At 47.0% G+C, this 20,517-nt stretch overlaps 1 protein-coding gene across 1 annotated transcript in view; it reads right to left on the minus strand.

Moving 5' to 3' along the window:
- Nucleotides 1–20,517, minus strand: part of LOC146832981 (complement C3-like) — a 1,056,379-nt gene that overhangs the window by 121,429 nt on the left and 914,433 nt on the right. The window contains exon 37 of the mRNA XM_085600524.1: nucleotides 6,991–7,080. Coding sequence (XP_085456650.1) covers nucleotides 6,991–7,080 — 90 coding nt within the window. The remainder of the gene's footprint in view (nucleotides 1–6,990; nucleotides 7,081–20,517) is intronic.

Consider the following 20,517-nt stretch of genomic DNA (forward strand, 5'->3'; position numbering starts at 1 on the left):
CTGCTGCTTATTTTTCACAGAACTCCCTCCGTTGAGGTGCATCAGACTCTGTGCTTCCGTAGTTAACTGCTGCACATGATTATTGGGCTTGGCTGACTGCAGTTGCTGGAGTACACCGCGGTACAGCAGGTCCGAACAGTGAAACAGGGTCTTGATTCTGTGATTGAGGATGTCAGAAGATAAAGTCTGTGATGATTTGTGTGTACCCCCTCCAATCAGGTGCAACCAACTCTGTGCTTTTGAATCTAACGGCACGTGGCTGTGAGGCGTTAATGACCACTGCCTCTGGCCTACACTGCGGTCACCATGGCTCACAATTCAGATCGAGTGGTGATTGTTTAATTACAGAATCCAGTAGGCAACTAACTACAACATCTATTGAAATATACACAAATGCCTTTTAGTATACTTGCTAGAAGAACTTTTTCTAGATGACTTATAGGTCTAGTACAATGACCAAATTCTTCTTGGTAGTGGTAAAGACCACTGAATAACATTCTACACAGTGGACAGCAGAGATCGCAATTCAAATTGTTTTGATTTATCTATTGCAGACTTTTTTGTAATTTATGTTGTTGTATTTTGTGAAGAGGAAGTGAGAAAAAGTATTTATGGATGACTGTGCTCACTACTGCCTTCAATTTACACAGCAGACAGCAGTGTTCACAATTCAGATCGAGGCGCTATTGTAGATGACGCAGTCCTGTAGGCAAAAGACATTGCTCCTGTGCACTCTGTCCGCACCACGCATACGCATCATCACAGGGTCCGCACACGGTTTTTGTTGCTTTGCATATGACAAACTGGGCAGCTCAAGTCAACGCCACATGGCTGTGGGCCGTTGCTGACCGCTCTCTGGCCTACACTGTAGACAGCAGTGTTTACAATTCAGATCGAGTCGCTATTGCAGATGAGGCAGTCCTGTAGGCAACAGACATTGTTCCTAGTACGGCCCGCCCGCAGCACGCATCATCGCTGGCTGTGCACATGTTGATGTGGCTATCTGAGTGCACTAGACCTGATGGACCCTTTATGATACAATCTTTTTGTGTATTATTTCAAAACTACTGCCTGTATCTCAGTATACCACAAGTTATGGTTCTTTTACGATAGAATCTTTTCTGTATTATTTCACATCTAGTGTCCCTACCTTACTGCAGCACAAACTATTGACCCTTTTATTATTGAATCTCTGTGTGTGATCCAATGATTACTGTTGTAGTTGATACTAGCAGCAACCATTCCCTGAGGGCTGGTTTACACTCACCCCACACGCATTCAGCACAGACGACACTGGATATGTGACCCTGGTAATAAAAAGGAGTCGAGTGTACGTTCCCGCACCCACTTCCACTATCTATCTGTGTCCGTGTGTTCATTATCTATGCATGATACTGCCCCTGGGCCGTACCACATTACATTGTGCTGTGGACAACGTATGCAACCATGTTGCCTCTTGCAGTGGGGAAAACTTCTGTTATGTAGCTTTTAGATGCATGGCTATCATAGGTGGAAGGCTACTTTACAGAGCATGAATATTGATTAGGATGATGGTTGCACTCAGGTACATCTAGTTAGGGAGGCATCGTAGGAGTACGCATCTTTTATCATGTGTTTTATATATTCATATGTATTCATGACTGTAGTATGATGGTAGGGCTATACCATCCATTTACCTTTATCGCACTCCTAATCATTTATATCTTATACTTACTAACGGTTGTTGCACCTCATCTATTCTACACCAGAATAACAACTGTTCAATAAATTCTTATTGAAAACACCCAGCCTGTTTATTCTGTGTATTTCTCTGAGACAGACTAAGTAAGCACGAGTGACTGAGCGAAAGGTAGTATATTGTTCCCACGGTCCTGAGGGATCAGGGTTGTCATGTTTGATGGTTGCCAAGAACTATTCTCTCCTTGGTAAAAGGAGATTCTAGTGGCACTGTGAGCTAGTTGGTACAAGAAGGCCAACATACCCAGTGGGGGTGATCAGAGTTCGTCTCACACCAATCCTACAGTGTATCTTGTCTAAACGTGAAGATCTTGTATACTTTTTATAGGAACTACACGACAATAGCACTAAAAATACACAAGTCACTATTTCCCACTGCACCAACCAGGATTTAATTCTGCGGCTCTATCGTTACACACAGACCTCTGGAGTGCATTAACTAATAGAGGTTTCATAATGTACTATAGTGCATTTCCCACTGAGTAACAACGTTTTATATTTATTTGTGTTTCATTTAAGCAGTTTGTTATTTTATATGTAGCTTCCTGACGGTGAAAAAACTAAACAAAGTACAGTATATTTTGTTTTTAGCCACATCTTTAACCTGCCCCATATTTAGACTCTCAAGGTCCACTAGTCCCCCCAAACATGACTGAAGTCAACAATAGCAGTTATCTATTAACCAGGAGTCAGTTTTTGCTAAAAGCTAAGCGTCTGTTTTCATAATGTTAAAAATAAATACCTTTTTAGAAAAACAGTGTAAAATAAGATTAAGGTAACACTTTCTCCTCAGGAATTAAAATTTTAAATATGATGAATGATGTTCAGCAACCTCCATTTCAATGCAGCTCGAAAAGCCAAGCCGTAGATGTTTACATATACATGGTCCATGCTCTGGCGGTTGGGCTCAACACAAGAGGTATGACCATGCATGCCAAGGACAAATGGTGATAAAGAATATTAGGCCTGGGTGGTAAACTCTGCTCCGTGGATTGAGGTCATGGAGTTTTGCAATTGAGCGCAGAATTCATCCAAAAACTCCACCTACGCCCCATGGTGGAGTTTACCAGCACTGATTCCAGACAGCTAGACAGTTATTAAGGTTTGGTTGACTGGCTTTTTCCCCCCAGTTGTTCATGAACAAGGACTCTTAAAAAGTGCCATTACTATAGGGGATGCAGCACTCCTACTTTAATTATAAAAGTGCATATATTAGAACAGGCCCAATGTGGACTCACTCTAGGCAGAAACAGATCTGAAGTAAGGTGTGGAACGCAATTATGACTCTTGGGATGTGTATCATTGTACTGACGGTAGGCTGGGAGTGGCAGTTTAGAGTTGATACAGTTTGTGGGACATATTGGGACATATTGAAAGACTCCTTTCGGAGATATCAGGGGCCGGGATAGAGATATCGGCGTTGATAATGCTATTTGGAATTGGGGAAGACTTGAAAAAGGGGCTACCGGGTCATAAATTTCGCTATTTGGTCTTCGTAACCACTGCAGTGGCTCAGCTCTGCATCTCGTCCATGTGGTTACAGGAGGAATCTCCCTCGTTTAAGATATGGAGGGTCGGATTTTATAGTATATTTGATCTAGATTACAGCTTATATGCAGTTATAGCGATACAAAGGTGGAAGTTGGGTATGCAGGTATGGGGCACAATGATAGAGCACATAAGAGATTGAAGTTTTTATTATGCTTAGATAGGTATTTATTGTATATTGCCTATTTGTTTTTAACTTAACCATGAACTCCCCCTTTGTTATTGTTATTATATTAGCCCTGATGTGTATTTACTGTATTAGATGTGATGCATTTATGATCTTTTTACTAATTTATTCCTGCTATGGATTGAAATAACAAATGAAAAAAAAAAATGTGTATGAGATTTATGGCATCTCAACTGCGTCTAGGGGGTCTGTCCAGTGAAGATTTCCTCTCTCCATTCTCAAATATGCCCCGGAACCGACTGTCCTTAGATCTCTTTTGTGTATGTGCCATGTACCCTACCCACCCACAAATATCAGACGTGGTCTCTTCTCTCCCAGGAAGAGATCAAGTGTGCTCGCTACTCACCCACACAACACCGTCTTCAGTCTGATTTGCTTTCTGGTGTGTAGGTTCTAGAACTTCTAGTTAAATGGCTATCATCCCACTCTCAACCAAGATGGCATTGGTAGGTGCACATAAAATCAATTTGTTTTTAATGTATGTGCATTGTTGTTGAGTTTTGGTATGGACACATTAAACCAAATACTTGAAAAGGTAATGAATATAAATTGTTCAGTTAAATGTTTCCGCTCCATTTGTTTTTTTTTTGTGAGTGTCTTATTTTAGATTACAAATGGGATGGAAATGAGAGGACCTGTGTAAGCAGTCGTACATTATTAGTTTTTACTGGTGATTGTATTCACATGGGGGCACTGTAAACCATGATGTGTACGAATAATGATATTCTGAATTCAGGCGTTGCTCATACAAGGGTGAAATGTCGGTCTGAAAAAATCGTGCCATGCATGTCAAGTATAAGTTGGAGGGAAACACCAAGTTAAACATGGTTGCCTGAGCTCCTCCCTTCCAAGTAAGTCCTTGTGGGAATTTTATCTCTTTATTTGTTCACGAACAGTGGGTTGGTTGTCTTGTTTATGTCAGCATTTCAGTATCCCAGTGTCGTTATTTTTATCTGCGCCCCATGTATCTTCTCTTTTCACCAGCTAAAAATGTTCAGCTAGCAGCATGTAAATACAAAACTGCAACAACTGTTAACCATTGATAATTTAAGAGCACCATCTGGTAGATAAATAGAAAAGGCTCACCTTTAGAAAATGAAGGGTTAATTATTTTCTACAGTATTCAAAATGAATTCCGCCGGTTGCGGAACTCTGCAGAATGGCATGGTGTTTTTAAGTGACTCTGCGGAATTCCATGGAATACGTCTCCACGAGCTTCGCCCACCCCTAAAGGATATGAGACAGATGATGGACTGAGCAAATGGGAAGCCTGTGGGTGGGCTGAAGCCCACAGACCAAACACAACATGTCTCTTTGAAACAGCGCATGTGCTGTCTAGCTGTGACCTAAAAAACTCTTTACTGGACCAAGAGCTAGCTTTCTGCCACATTTAGTGTAATTCCGTCCAACAGTTTGGGCTGTAGTCGTGTTCAAACTCTCTATGGAAAAGTGCATGAGGAAAACACGTTTTCAGACCCTCATTTTTCTATGCCCCTGCTTGAACAAATCACCATAAACCTTTCCACGCAGCAGGTGAACTCAGGTGCATACTAGTTTGACAAATTATGTGAAGATTTGTCAAACAGCGCCAAAGTTATTAGCAAAACAAAAAAAGCTTTTCCTATGAAAACTAGGTCCTAACTAGGGGTGGGCGACAATTTCCGTTCCGCTCCCGGAAATTGCGACAATTCGACATTTCCGCGTTCCGACCGGAACGCGGAAATGCCGAATTGTCGCAATTTCCGGGAGGGAACGGAAATTGTTGCCTGGCCAAGCACTTGCAGATATAAATAAAGCAGGTGCCCGAGTTGAAGCTCAAATTCAGTAACGCATTCATCGGCACAATACATTCGGGAGCTAGGTCGAGGCTGGGCAGGTGTGCTGTTCTCCCCATATCGACCGTCAAAAACTAGCTGTGGTGACGGTCCTTACCTGTCGCGCAATCCCCGTGTAGTTCCTGACACCAGCTGCTCTGATCGGTCTCTGGCCCGCGGCGTCTCTGGCCCACGGGCGGCATGTGAACTGCATGGAAGCCCCGCCCCACACACCAGCGGTGGGCAACATCTTCCGCCCTTTCCCCCACTACGATGGACAGCTGACTCGAGGGACCCGCAACCTGTAGCGGGCGGCAGCGGCAGGCCGGAAGCACCAATTTCCGCGATCACGGAAATATCGCGTGATCGCGGAAATTGCTTGCATTCTCGCGAGAATTGGCGGAAGTGCCTTCCGCCAATTCCGCCCACCCCTAGTCCTAACTATAACTACATACTGGTGACAGCTAGTAGTTAAAAATAGGTTTGCTATGTATATGAATGTATGTATACACTGCATGGAGTGACAACGGGAGTATTTAAAGGTTTTTCCTTGGAAGGACTGTTGTTTCCCAATATCGCTGCCCGTGAAGAAGGAGAAAAATGAATCCGAAACGCGTTGGGCGAAATTAAGATGAAAGGCGGCATGCTGGCTTTGACTTGCCTCACGGCATTGTTTCCTAATGCGAGTGTGCTTCGTTTGGGGACAAGGTGGAACTTTTATATACACGGTCGTCCAGCCGTGGAAGCGCACCGCTGCCCGCAATGCAAAGCCGGTTCTGGGATGTTATAACAATAATGTTTGGCAGGGCATGAGGAGTGTTATTTTCAATTCTGAGCACCATGATGACTTTTGCAACTTATCAGGGTGATTATATATTTTATTGAATTGAGCGATATTAGAGATTAGTAAAAATGTGAAACTACCTTTCCCAACATGCATTGTGCTTTATTATATACTCACCTGAGCTGCACTGAGTGACAACGGGGGTATTTAAAGGTGTTGCCTTGGGAGGACTGTTGTTTCCCATATCGCTGCCCGTGAACAAGGAGAAAAATGAATCCGATATGCGTTGGGCGAAATTAAGATGAAAGGCAGCATGCTGGCTTTGACTTGCCTCACAGCACTGTTTCCTAATACGAGTGTGCTTCGTTTGGGGACAAGGTAGAACTTATATATTTATACATATATCCATACACATATGTGTGTGTGTCTGTGCATATATGTATGTGTATATATATACATATATACACACATATGTACATACATTTATATATCTACATACATATTTATATACACACACTCACACACACACAGACACATACACACACTTACACTCTTTTGTTAGTTGCACTGCCTGATACAGTCCCCTATTATGAGCTCTCAAAAATAGCTGCAACACAGGGGTGACCAGGGGGGATAAAGGATAAATAATACCAGGGTTGCAGTCCTCCTCCATCAAAGTATAAGAGACTGTGAAAAGCATAAAGCCGATTGAACTTTGTCATGAACTACATGAAAAAAATTCGAACTGGAAAGATTTGTGCAAAATGACAACGTTAATATTAAATATTAATATGTTCCAACTAATTATATGTACTATATAAAGTAAAAAAAGCAAGATCAAAAGATATGGAAAAAATAAAGGGATAAGAAATAATCACATGATGTCAGTTGATGATTAGCAGTGGATCAGAACACATTACCTTCAGTGCATCGGCAAACGTCACCTAGGCAGATTTTGTCAAGAAGACCACTCTCCTTAGCTGGATGATAGAATTTTGTACAGCGGCTCTCTAAATACAAACACAAAGTAAGATGTTTTAAATCCACTTATTTTGTTCAATATAAATTAATTAATGTTTGACGACTACCTGTTAAAAAGAATAACACTTACCAGGAATAGCACAAAAGGCATGATGGGTAGTGTTGTATTATTAGTAATGCTAAGTATGAACCTACCAGTAATAATAAGGCTAACAGACAAATATATGTTACAGTCAATGTCTCAAAACACTAGTCCCTGGCTCAACCCTTGGTAGCTGGCTGTGAGCAGTCAGGCTTAACTTAGGAGACAGGTATGTAAAGCATGTAAAGACACCAATACATTAAATTATTAAGAAACAACACACAATAAAAACTCCTCACCAATTTATGAAAATAGGAAATATTTAGATATTTAAAATGACATCAAAATGATAAAAAAACAATAAAGGGAACGAGAGATTAGAATTTTTAGAGATTAACCACTTTCTAGTGCTTAAAAACATTTAGCGCCAATTTGGGACATCTGGTCATGCTTGACTGGGACAATGGAGCCCTGGACGGATATATTAAGCGGGAGGCCCTGGTCAAAACTTTACCTTCATACATAAAACATTTTTTGGAGGATTTTTCCTCGACCTTGTGCAGGCTGCTTCGTCAGGCCGGATTCGCAGAGGGTTCGCTGGCTTGGTTCATTGGGAGCTCCCAGCCAACTCCTGGAAGTCTTGAGCTTTCAGCGGGATAAACCCGAAATCCTGTCAAGGTCGCGGTCGACGTTGGTCAGCTTGACTCTTGATGTCAAGTCGGTCCACTTCAAGAGCTTTTTTCAAAAGTTGTTTCAAACTTCTAAAAACTTCTGGAACTTCTTCATGGAGTTCCTCTTGAGGGTTCAATGTGTCAAAGCACATAGCCAAGGGTCTAGAAGCTCTGAGATGGTCCAAAGAAGTTTGGACCACAATTCCCAGAATGCACCTGGACAAATCCTTAAATGTTCACTGGCGGCACTCCAGGATGAGGACTTCTTGAGGGAAATGATGCAGGGAAGCTCTGTTAACCTGTTGCTTTCAGGAAGTCCACTTCTTAACCCTTTTTGAAGCAAGGCAAAATCCTCAGGACTGCAGTTCCAAATGTGCAACAGGGACAGTCCTTCAGGAAGCAATGCTGTGTGGTGCAGACAAGGGTTCCAGCAGGGCAGATCTTCTTCTTGTAGTTTCAGGCAGCAAATTCCAAATTCAAACTCACACTGAGTAGCTCTGCAGCTCTCACATTTTTATTCAATGATCTGGGGCAACAAGTATTGCCCCCCATCCAATGAGGTGCATGGTGGCACCCAAAAGCATGACAGCCTCCTCCAAAGTGTGCCATATTCTTGTCACTTAAAGCACTGCACTTTTACAATTCAAGATAGAGGTTTTCTCTCTTTTAGAGTAAGAGCTAGATAAACCATCCTGCTAGGGTGACTCATTTCCATTAACACTTCCTTTCCAGCCCTCCTGACCTTCTGCAAATTCCTTTTCCGGACTTGACATCTGGTTTGGGTTACAGGAAGAGGGGGTGGTAGGCCTGGCATTTCTTACTCTCCTGCTCTCTCTTTGAAGCCCACTTTGATTTACCATACCCCCTTTCTGACCTGACCTCCGTAGATGCAGGGCTCTCCCCATTGGATAACTTCTGCTCTATACGGCCACTTATCACCTCATCAAAGCAGCCTGGCTAAGTCTGTTAAGGCAGACCAATCCGGTGAGGCTGTTAGAAGGCTGGATTTTGGCTCACGGAAAAGGAAGTTTGATAACTTCTTTTTTGTACCAGTGATGATAAATTCAACAGTGGCAAGTTGTTGGGTTTATCATGGCCAATCTTTTAAGTCTTTACATGACATTTTAGCCCCTTTCTAACAATAGTTATATTATAAAATATTCCAATGTTAGCCCATGGAGCTAATAATCTACAATGGGGAAAAATGGAATTGACAGTTCTTCCTTCACAGGGTAAAGAAAACAGATTTTATGATATCCTTGCTTATAGTTGCATGGCACCCCACCCTTGGGGCACCTAGGGGAGGCTTTAGGGGTGACTTATATGTAAAAGTAAGGTGGATTACCACTTGGGAAATACCTGTACCACCATAGTCACATTTGCACATATTCACTTTTAAATACGGTCTGCAAATCAATGCTGCCTTTAAAAGTGACAGCAGCCAACACAGTAGTGCACACTCCAGTGCAGGAAATCTACTAGGGACTTATAGGTAGTTTACAACCCCCTTGCCCTATTATATACTAGGGTCTTACAGGGTCAATGATTGCCATTTGAAATTATACCTAATTACCTTTTACCGTTTTCATTAGAGCACTAGCGCTGGGACTGGTTAGCAGAGCCCACGGCACAGTCAGAGGCAGTTACCACCAGTATCAGTCAGAACAAAATGGGGGTGACCAGGCAAAAAGGGCGACTTTCTTACACGGCTCCCTCTCAAACAAAAGGTGAAGAATAGCTAACCTACACCCAGGTAGTCCTCCTCAGCTACGTGGAAAATGGGGAAAGACCATCTGCATTGGCATGGGCAATCCCAGGTATGTGTTCCACTGTGAAGTCCATCCATTCCCTCTAGAGAAATGGACCACCTCAATAGCTTTGGATGCTCCCCGCTCATTCGAATAAGCCATCTGAGAGGTCTGAGCTCAGTTTGAACATAAAAGTGAATACCAAACATGTCTGATCTAAGCTTTTTCAGGAACCAAACCATAGCAAAGACTTTCCTCTCAATGGCACTCCAACTTTGTTCTTGAGGGAGAAGTCGCCTGCTAATTAAGTCAACTGGCTGATCAAGGCCCTCCTCATTTACTTGTACCAACACTGCCCCAAGCCTATGTCTGAACCACAAATTCCCTTGTGTAGTCAGGGGCCAGTAACAATGGCGCTGAACACGTAGCCTCTTTCAGAGTGTCAAAAGCCTTCTGATACTCTGGGGTCCACATGACTTTCTTTGCCCACTTTTTAGGAGTGATTTCTGTCAGGAGAGCCACAATGGTCCCATAGTTCTACTCTTCCATAATACCCAGTCAGACCAAGGAATGCCCTAACCTGTGTCTGGGTAGTAGGAGTGGTCCAATCCAAAATGGTTTGGATTTGGCCTGGAGAGGTTGTACATGGCACCCACCTACAAGGTGACCAATGTACACAACCACACCCTGCCCTATTTGGCACTTACTAGCCTTAATAGTCAGGCCTGCCTGCTTCAGGGCCTGAAGCACTTATTTCAGGATGCTTACCTGATCCTCCCAGGTGGAAATATATACAGCTTTATCATCCAGATAAGCTGCTCCAGCCCCAACAGGACCCTGTTCACCAACTTTTGGAAAGTGGCAGGGGAATTCTTTAGTCCAAAGGGCAGTACTTTGTACTGGTAATGTCCCTCTTGTGTGGAGAATGCTGACCTTGCTTTTGCTCCTTTACTGAGGGCAATCTGCCAGTAGCCTGAAGTCAAATCAAATGTACTCAGGTACTTAGCAGCCCCTAACTTATCAATGAGCTCATCAGCTCTTGGCATATGGTGAGCATCAGTATTAGTGACTGCATTCATTCCTCTGTAGTCCACACAGACCCTTAACTCCTTCGTTCCCCCATGGGGGTTAGGTTCGAGAACCAGCACCACTGGACTGGCCCATGGACTGTCAGAGTGCTCAATTACCCCCAATTCCAGCATTTGAGCTACGTCAGCCTTGATGCTGGCTCTGACCTGGTCTGAAAGCGTGTACAACTTGACAGGTAGGCTGTCACCAGTGTCAATGTTGTATATACACCAGCTGATAATACCTTGTGTCACAGAGAACAGACCAGCAAACTGCTCCAGCACCTGCGTGTAGTCTATGTGCTGTTGCTCTGTGAATTTGAAGAAGAGTACCACTCCCTCCACTGACCCATGTTGTACATTGTTGGAAAGGAGGTCTGGCACTGGCTCAGTCTTCTCTTCTCCCTCATCTGTAACCATCAACATTGTCATGTCTCCCTTGTCGTGGTGGGGCTTTAACCTACTTACATGCAGGACCCGGTGAGGGTTCCTGGGCCTGTTCAGGTCTACCAGGTATGTAACCTCACCCTTTCTCTCTAGAATTGCATAGGGCCTAGTCCACTTGTCCTGGAAGGCCCTAGGAGCCACTGGCTCCAACACCCACACCAATTACCCTGGAGTGTACTCAGTCAGGGTAGCCTTTTGGTCATACCATTGCTTCATGAACTCCTGGATGGCCTCCAGTCTTCTGCTTGCCTTGCACATGTACTATGCCATGTGAGATCTCAGGCCTAGCACATAGTCCAACACATTGTCCTTGGCTTCTTTGAAAGACTTTTCCCAAGACAATCTCACCAGGCACAATGGCCCCCTATAGGTTGCCCAAACAACAACTCTAAGGGACTAAAGTCAACCCGTTGTGTGTCCTCCCTGCAGGCATGGGGGGAAACTATCCCATTTCCTCCTAAGTTTGTCAGACAATCCAGAGATCATGACCTTCAGGGTCATATTAAACCTTTCCACCAGACCATTAGTCTGGGGTCTATATAGGGTGGCGCACTTGTAGGTAGCACCACATTCTTCCCACATTGCCTTCAGATAGCTGGACATTAAATTGGTGCCATTATCTGAAACAACTTCTTTTGGAAAACCCATTCTAGTGAACATAAGAAGTAGGGCCCTAGTCACCGAAGGTACAGTTAATGTCCCGAGGAGTATACCCTCTGGATACCTGGTTGCCAGGTCCACTACCACCAAGATATATCTGTCCCTTGACACTGCAAGAGGGTCTAGGGGACCAACAATGTCTTCCCCCACCCTTTCAAAGGGAGCCCCAACCACTGGCAGTGGTAGCAAGGAAGCCTTTTGACTTGCCCCTGTCTTGCCACTGGCCTGACAAGTTGCACAGAAGCTGCAAAACTCCGTCACTTTGGCAGACATGTGGGGCAATAGAAATGATTAACCAACCGGTTCCATGTCTTAGTGAGTTTAAGCCATGAGGCATTCTCTGGACTTCTGGGGGACGACCAACTTTGTGGTAGCCCCTTTGTTGAGGTCTCTACCCTAAGTGTAGATAACACTATCTTCTAAGTAGAATTTATAGAAGCCACTAACATTTCCCTCCTCTTGTCTGGAGGCAGCCTGCTCCAAGATCTCAAGAGGGTGATACTCTCTCTGTCCATGACACAACTCCTTTCTGGAGGGTTCACCAGCACCTTGCAACTCTGCCAAGTCAAACAGATCTTGCAGGGGTGGCAACCCTACCTCAGAGGTCAGATCTTCCCCCTCAGGGTTAGCTTCCTCCTGCACCTCTGGAGTTCTTTGGGCAGGCTCTGTGTCTTTTCTCTTGTCCTTGGATGCTTGGCCCATTGTTCCAGGGTCCAAGTCTCCAACATTTCCCTTTTGTGCAGTCTGAGACCCAGTCATAGCGCACACCCACTCAGGGAGATCCAGCAGTCTTGCATGGAACATTCACTCATCCCCTGACCAGTTAGATGCTTCAAGATCATTTGCCAGCAGACAGTATACCAAAGCATGAGACAGAACTACCTGTTTAGGGTCTATCACACCTCCTAATTCCAAACTCACAATTGCCATGGGATGGATTTCACTCTGTATGCATAGGTTACTTGGTGAGACACACCAGGCATGATCTGTCCTGGAGAAAAAAGTTTCTCTGTGCCCATAGTCACACTGGCTCCTGCATTGCTCAAAGCCTCAACCTCAGTTTCATTGATTTTAGTCCTCTGCCTATACCTCTCCAAGGTGGGAGGCAAGATGGCTAGGGTTGCAATTTCCACCCACCCAAAAACACTAAGATTGCCTCTATCAATCCCTTCCCCATCTCTGGGACAATCTCTACCCCCACGCCTATGCTGGCAATCCCCTTGGATTGGCCACTGGGGGGTGGCTTCTTTGTGTAGACAGCATCTCCCCTTTTGTGTCCTAGATGATTACAGTAAAAACACTGACCTGCCTTTGTCAGGTCAGGAAATGTTCCTGCCTTTGCAGGGTCAAAAGACTTTTCCCAGATTCCCTCTCTTTTTAAAAGCCGCTTGGATCAGGGTCCCTCCCCTCTGAGCAGGTTTTTGTGGATCTTGTGAAGACTCTCTGTTTTTGACCTTTTTTTCCTTGGGCCTTCCCCATGATGCTGATGACTAACCCGGGTTCTCAAATACTCATCAGCTAGCTCCCCCAGTTCTCTAGGGATAGTCAGCTTACAGTCCACTAAGTACTGGTGTAACTTCTCTTGTGAACAATGAGTCAGGATGTGTTCTTTCAAAAACAAATTGTACAGCCCCTCATAGGTGTTCACTTGGTTACCACTAATCAAGCCCTCTAGTGCCTTCATTGAGATGTCCACAAAGTCCACCCAGGACTGTGTCTTACCTTTTTGGATGTCCCTGAACCACACCCGGTACTGCTCTGAGGTCAGATCAAACTTCTTGATTAAACATGTGGGAGTACGATTTTGCCTCATCCCCTTGCAGGGTCAGAAGCCTATCCGTCCCACTACTGGGATCAGTTCCCACCGGAGCAGACCACAATGATTAGGATGAACCTCTCTCATCTCAAGGGTCATTTTAAATGCAGTCAGTCAATATCATCTATTCAGTGTACATGGGAACTATTCCCTTGGGAAGCCCGGAATTAAACCCACCGCCCCTGGGCGCTCTAGTATATTTTTCATTGTCTCTGCCACCATTTTATTTCTCTTCCTCCCTTGCCCACTTCTTCTCCTCTAGGGCCAACTTCCTTGCTTCTAAAGCTATGGAAGCCAAATGCACCTCAAGCTCCCACTCTCTAACGGACATCGGTGGACCCTGTACAGGGGACCCCGGCTTCCCTCCATTAGCTGGAAGAATAAACCTGGTGCTAGAAGAAATGGAAAGGTTATCTTCATCTACCTCCTGGGGATGGTTGGAGGGGTCACCCTCCCCTACCTTCTCTGGAGCTGCCTGTGTCCAGGCCTTAAGGGACCTAATCAACTCTACCTTCCTGATCTTGTTGCTATTAGGTAGGCCCCTGGACCTACACTGAACCCTAAGCTGAACGACTGTGAGTTTGCTCAATTTAGCCAGTTCCAGCTCTATGGTTTCCCTAGTTTGGGGTCACACAAACTTCACAAATCAGCAATGAAACACATTTATAAAAATCAAAACAATGGATTAAAAATCAGTTTTAGTCCAAATTTGAAAAATCAAAAGTTTTGCAGATTTGTAAAGTTCTCAACTTAATTTACTGTGCGGTGTAATTTAAACACAAGCCCATATCCTACCGCTGCTACCAAAATATTCAAATGTGGATTATTAGTAGGGGTAAGTATGTACCTACCACTAGCAATAAGGCCACCCACCAAATATGTGTTCCAGTCACGATCTCAAAAACATTAGCCCCTGTCTCAACCCTTGTTAGCTGGCTGTGAGCAGGCAAGCTTAACTTAAGAGACAGGTATGTAAAGCATTTAAAAACACCAATACATTAAATAAGTAAGACACAACACACAATAAAAATCTCACACATATTTACAATAATAGGGAATATTTCTATCTTTAAAATGACACCAAAGAAGGGGCGTGGCCACGATGGTGGCGAGGTAGGACGTGTCTCGCTACCTCTCCGCCGACTGCCATAACTTAGCACCAGCTCATAGCCGCTCACTGCACGGAATTCAGCAAAAGGTGGTATCAAAACAGCCGCGCACCGTCTGGGCTCGAGGTGATGTCGATCCCGGTGCACTGAGGCCGAGCTGCCGGCTCCTGATCCGAAGCTGGTGTCAAGCGGCGGAGCCCAGCAGCTGGCAACGGAGGTGCTTCTGCGGCGGCTGGGCTGCCGGCTCTACGGCCGCCGGGCCGTGTTGACTCTCAGTGGCATCTACCAGCAGACGAAGGACCACCCAGCCACTCCGGGCTGGACAGCAAAATCCCCACGGCCAAGGCCATCTGGCGAGCGGGTGCTGGGACTCTTGACACACCATTTTGTCAAGAGATGAAGGACCTTCCGCTGTAGGAGCCTGGCGGCGAGCGGATGCCCGTGCGGACTCCTGGGGCTCTGTGGGAGCCGGACAGCGGAGGGGGAACCACACCTGCAGGGGACAGCCTTTTGGCCGGCGCTATGGGATGGACGGCGTGAGATGCCGAGGTGAGCCCGCCCGCTCTGACCACTCCCGAGGCAGACCCTGCACGAGGTCCCATTTTCACCGGGGCCTTGCCAGCCATCTCAGCGGCCAAGTCCCTGTACATACGGCGATCTTGCCCTAACCCATAGACTGCTTTGCTCCATGCATCCCTTTCCTCCTTGTGGGGTTACCATTCAAAAGGAGATTAGCATTACTATAGACTTCCTCTGCGAGGCCTCTGTTGGATTGAACCTTTCCCTGCATTGACGCCAGAGATACGGGCCGGGAGTCGTCGGCTGTGGCGGCGCCCTGCTATCTTGTCGAGAAGAGCCTGGGCCGGCACTGAGGCCCGTTGTGATTGGTGGTCCCTGGGTGCGGGGGAGGCGATGTGGACCCTTGTTCGTGGCCCGTGTTGAGCGAGGCCTGCTGGACCATAGACTCTGCCTGGGAGAGCTGGGGGAGGCGGCCGCCGCTGTCCGCTGCCGTGGTTTGGATCCTCCCGGATCGAGCTGCAGTTGGCCCAGGGTGAGTCCGGGTGGGGGGCGAGCGGTGTGGGACCCTCGGGGCCTGGGATGCCCCCTTTCTGAGTGGTGGAGCGGGCCGGACACCGGGGCATTCCTGTTGCTACAACCTGCGCCCGGCTTTCCATGGATATTGCATAGGGTGCGGGGCGCTGGCGGAACAGCCCGCTGCGCGCTTGCCCGACCTTCGCAGCCTCACTCCAGCACTTCGTGGGGGTGGGTCTGCCTTGCTCGGCCCCCGCAACATAGACCTGGGCTATGACCTCCACCCGAGCCAAGAAAGATAGAAGCCAGAAGGACTCCAAACCGGACCTTACGGTGAAAGACCTCTTCTCTCGCACCCTGTGGGCCCCCCAAGATGGCCCACTCGTCCCGGGATGCCGCAACCACACTAATACCGGGAGACGCACAAGAGGAGCCAGTGACGCGTGCCTTCCTTGAGTCCCTCTTCATGACGCTCTGGGAGGACCTACAGACGGTGAAGCGCGATCTCAACTCTGAGATCAAGGACATCTGTAGAGACGTCGACAACATCGGGGAACAGGTTGCAGAACTCAAAGATAAAGGGGACAGCAGGGACAGGGAACTCTCCACGCTCCAGCAAGAGGTTATCCGCATCCATGAACAACAGGTGGACCTCCAAGCGCACCTCAAAGATCTTGAAAACCGCTCCCGGAGACATAACATTAGAATTCGGGGAGTTGCTACAAATGAGGAAGCGGGGGACATTTTTGCATATGTGAGGGAGCTGTTTAATCATGTTCTGGGAATCCATCCCTATTTCAACATCAAGATTGATAGAGCCCATCACGTGGGGCCCCCCAGGTAGGACAGGGTGGCTCCGGCCGACATTCTGGCCTGCATTCAAGACTTTCGTACAAAAGAGGAGTTTCATTCGCAAGGCCAGAGCCATGCAACCAATTACCTATCTGGACCAAAGCCCTACCCTTTACCAAGACCTCATGGCGATCACCTTGGAGAAACGCAGGCTTTTCCACCCTATCACGTCCCATCTTCGCCAAGGTGCCATTTCTTACTCCTGGGGGCACCCGTTCTGACTAATTCTCCGCTTAGACAGGAAACTGTACCAGCTTCGCTCCCTGTCGGAGGCCTGCAGACTTCTTGGAATTGAGGCCCCGGAAGAAGAGGGGGGAAACCATGGCTCGAGCCCCATAGTGGGTGTACTGCCATAGGGCTGGCAGTAGCAGAGATGCCGAAGAGGCCCTAAATGCCCAGACCCCACAGAAATCGCACTGTTTCAGAAGGCCACCCTGGAGTCCCTCCTGGGCGAACTGGCAAAAACACATTCCTCATGACTCTAGGAGGAGCCGCCTGCTCATTATTATATTGAGGCGGGAGGCGTGGAGGGTATAATCTTGTCCACTCTATGGACCCCCTGACAAATCTTCCTGGGATGACGGACTACTATGTTCCAAATGTTGGTTGCCTGTTGCTTTCCCCTTCCCCTCCGGGGGAGTTTGCCTTCAGTCCTCGACATGGGACAGTTCAGATCTCGTTCATATTCACAACATTGTGGTTCTTGTCTTTTTTTTATTTCCTTCTGCTTTTCTTTTGGGGGCCCTGGTCCACTGTTTTTTAATACTAGCTCTGATATGCTGCCTTCGTTGACTACACATTCCTACTCGACAGGCCCTGATACTCAGATGTGTCTTTGGTTTCTCACCCCCTAGATAGCCCCTACCACAATTAGGGCCATATGTAGGAAGCCCAATACCGGTCGGTAACGGCCGATTTTCGGTAATTATCCTGTTACCGACCGGTATTCAGGCTTTTGGTATGTAGGGGGCACATTTCAGGATTCGGTAATTTACCGAATCGGTAAAATTACCGAATCGGTAATTTTACGGATTCGGTAAATACCGAATCCTGAAATGATATGTAGGGGGAGTGTGTGGATGTTGTGGGGATTCGTTATTTACCACCAACTAAAAGTTGGTGGTAAATGACGAATAGCTGGAAAAAAGCATTTCTTTGCACTTTGAAGTGTGCAATGTGGCAGACATACATGCTCTTAGGGCATGTATGTGTGCCACATGTGCACACATGCAGGAATCAGGGGTGCAACAGGGTGTCACTGTGACACCCTGCCACCCTTGTATATGCTCCCCCCATTACCGAATCGGTATTTACCGATTCGGTAATGGTAACTGGCTTCCCATTGATTCCTATGGGCCTCCTGGCCCATAGGAATCAATGGGAAGCCAGTTACCATTACCGAATCGGTAAATACCGATTCTTAATTACCGACCCATTCCGATTCGGTAAAAATTACCGATGGATTACCTACATAGCATTTACCACTTCATAAATACCGAATCGGTAAAATTCGGTATTTATGAAGTGGTAAATGTTAGGCTACCTACATAAGGCCCTTAGTCTTCTCACCCTGAATGTACAGGGGCTTAATAACCCTGTCAAGCTGAGGGCAGTTCTCTCCCTTTTAGAACACTCGAAAGTGGATATCTGCCTTCTCCAGGAGATGCACCTACTGGCCCAGGACGGCCACCACCTAAAATCTCGCCTGTTTCCCACTCAGTTCTTCTCTTCTAGCGCTTCCAAAACAGCAGGAGTGGCCATCTTAGTTTCCTGTTCTTTCCAGGGAAAGGTTCTTCAAAAGGAGGCTGAGATCAGGGGGAGACTTCTCACATATCAATTTGCCATTGGGGGGCTGACGTTCATTGTAGGATCTATCTATGCCCCAATGAGGGGCAAGAAAAGCTTTTGCATGAAGACCTGACCGAAGCCACAGCAACAGTAGAGCGTAGAATCTTGCTGGGGGGGACCTAAACTTGGTACTTGACGACCGACTGGACAGGTCGGCACAGCACTCGGGCAGTCTGGCGCGCTCTCTCCGACGGGCTTGGACAGATTAAGGGAGCTGGGGATGGAGGACCTGTGGCGCTACTCCCAACCAAATAGCCGTGAATACTCGAGTGTGCACAAGACGTATGCCCGCCTTGAATCTCTACTTGGCTCGGAGGCTCTTCGGACTCTGATGGTGGGGTAGGAGATCCTGACCCGCTCCCTGTCTGATCATGCTCTGGTTGTAGTTACACTTACACTTCCCCCAATACAGCGACCCTCCCACCAATGGCACTTGCGCGACACCCTCTTCCACCGTGCGGATGTGGTCAAATGAGTACAGAGCGCATTAGATGACTTTCTGATGCACAACGACAACCATGACACTTCACTTTCCACACAATGGGCAGCACTTAGGGCAGTGTTGAGGGGGGAAATCATCGCAATTGCGACGTCTGACAATGCAGATCGCAGGCGTAAAAGAGAAGACCTCACGCAATGAACCAGGGAGCTGGAGCAGATGCACCAGCGTACTGGGGCACCTAGGATCTGGAGACAACTGCGCGCAGTAAGGGCCCAGTTGGCGGCCATTGATAATGACAGGGTGGAATACGCAGCCCTGCGCCTGCATCAGACCTTCTATACCAGGGGGGACTAGTGTGGCTCTTTACTTGCCTACAAGCTATGCGAGCTTAGACAGCGGCAGGGGGTTCAAGAACTACGCAACGATAGTGGACAAATGGTGACAAAGGAAGCGGACATCGCAAACACCTTCCGTGACTTTTATGCCTAACTCTACGCGGCACAGGTGCTGGATGGCTCACTCGGCGAAGTGTATATAGAGGCGGCACAACTCCCCTCTCTCACACAGGCACAGGCTGATCACTTGGAGAGGGAGAATCGAGTCGAGGAGGTCATTGCAGCGATTTCCCACCTTAAACAGGCCAAAGCTCCCAGGCCCGACGGCTACACAGCTGCCTTTTATAAAAGTTTCTGCCCAACGATAGCACCCCTTCTAACACACCTCTTTAACTTCTTCGTGCTTACAGGGGCAATCCCGGAGGACATGTTGGAAGCAGCCATTGTGGTCATTCCGAAGGCCGGAAAGAACAAGACTAGCTGCGGGGCGTATTGCCCTATCTCCCTTCTCAACGTCGATCTCAAACTCTTTACAGGGATTCTAGCTTCCTGATTGGCACCCTATATGCCAGGACTCATTGACCCGGATCAGGCAGGGTTTATCCCCCAGTGCCAGACCAGTGACAATACTAAAAGAATACTCCACTTAATCAAGAAGGCCTCCCGGGTACCTGGGGAATTCATGCTCCTTACCACCGACGCGGAGAAGGCCTTTGATAGGGTTCATTGGCCATTCTTGGAGCAGGTATTGATACATACAGGGATGGGGGAGAGGTTTTGAACCCCAATCTTCAACTGCTATGGGCAACCCACAGCTTCTGTATGAGTTAACAGACACATCTCGACCTGCCTCCCTATTACCAGGGGCACAAGGCAGGGGTCTCCTCTCTCCCCCCTGCTTTTTCCATAATATATGGAACCCTTCGCCCAAAGTGTTCGACGCAACCCCCTCATCACCGGGATTAAATTTGGGGGCGACACCCACACCATCAGACATTACGCTGATGATGTACTGGTATCTCGATCCAACCCCGCCCGGCCTTGGGTGCCTTCATGGCAGAAATGGATCGCTTTGTGCAGGTGTCGGGCTTTAAGGTTAATGTGGAAAAGTTGGTTGCCCTTAACCTCACGATGTCACCCTCTACCCTGGTGCACTTACAGTCCTCACACCCTCTTCAATGGGCGGAGGGTACTTTCCCCTGCCTCGGCATTCAGCTGGCAACCACACTGCTAGAGGTGGCCACCGCTAATTATGCTAAGCTGCAGACGCAGAACCGGGCGGAGTCGCAGCGGTGGAAATATTTTCCAATTTCCTGGCTGGGGAGGGTGGCAGCTATCAAAATGGTGATTCTCCCCC

Source organism: Triturus cristatus, chromosome 4_2, assembly GCF_964204655.1.
Source record: "Triturus cristatus chromosome 4_2, aTriCri1.1, whole genome shotgun sequence".
Taxonomy (NCBI): domain Eukaryota; kingdom Metazoa; phylum Chordata; class Amphibia; order Caudata; family Salamandridae; genus Triturus; species Triturus cristatus.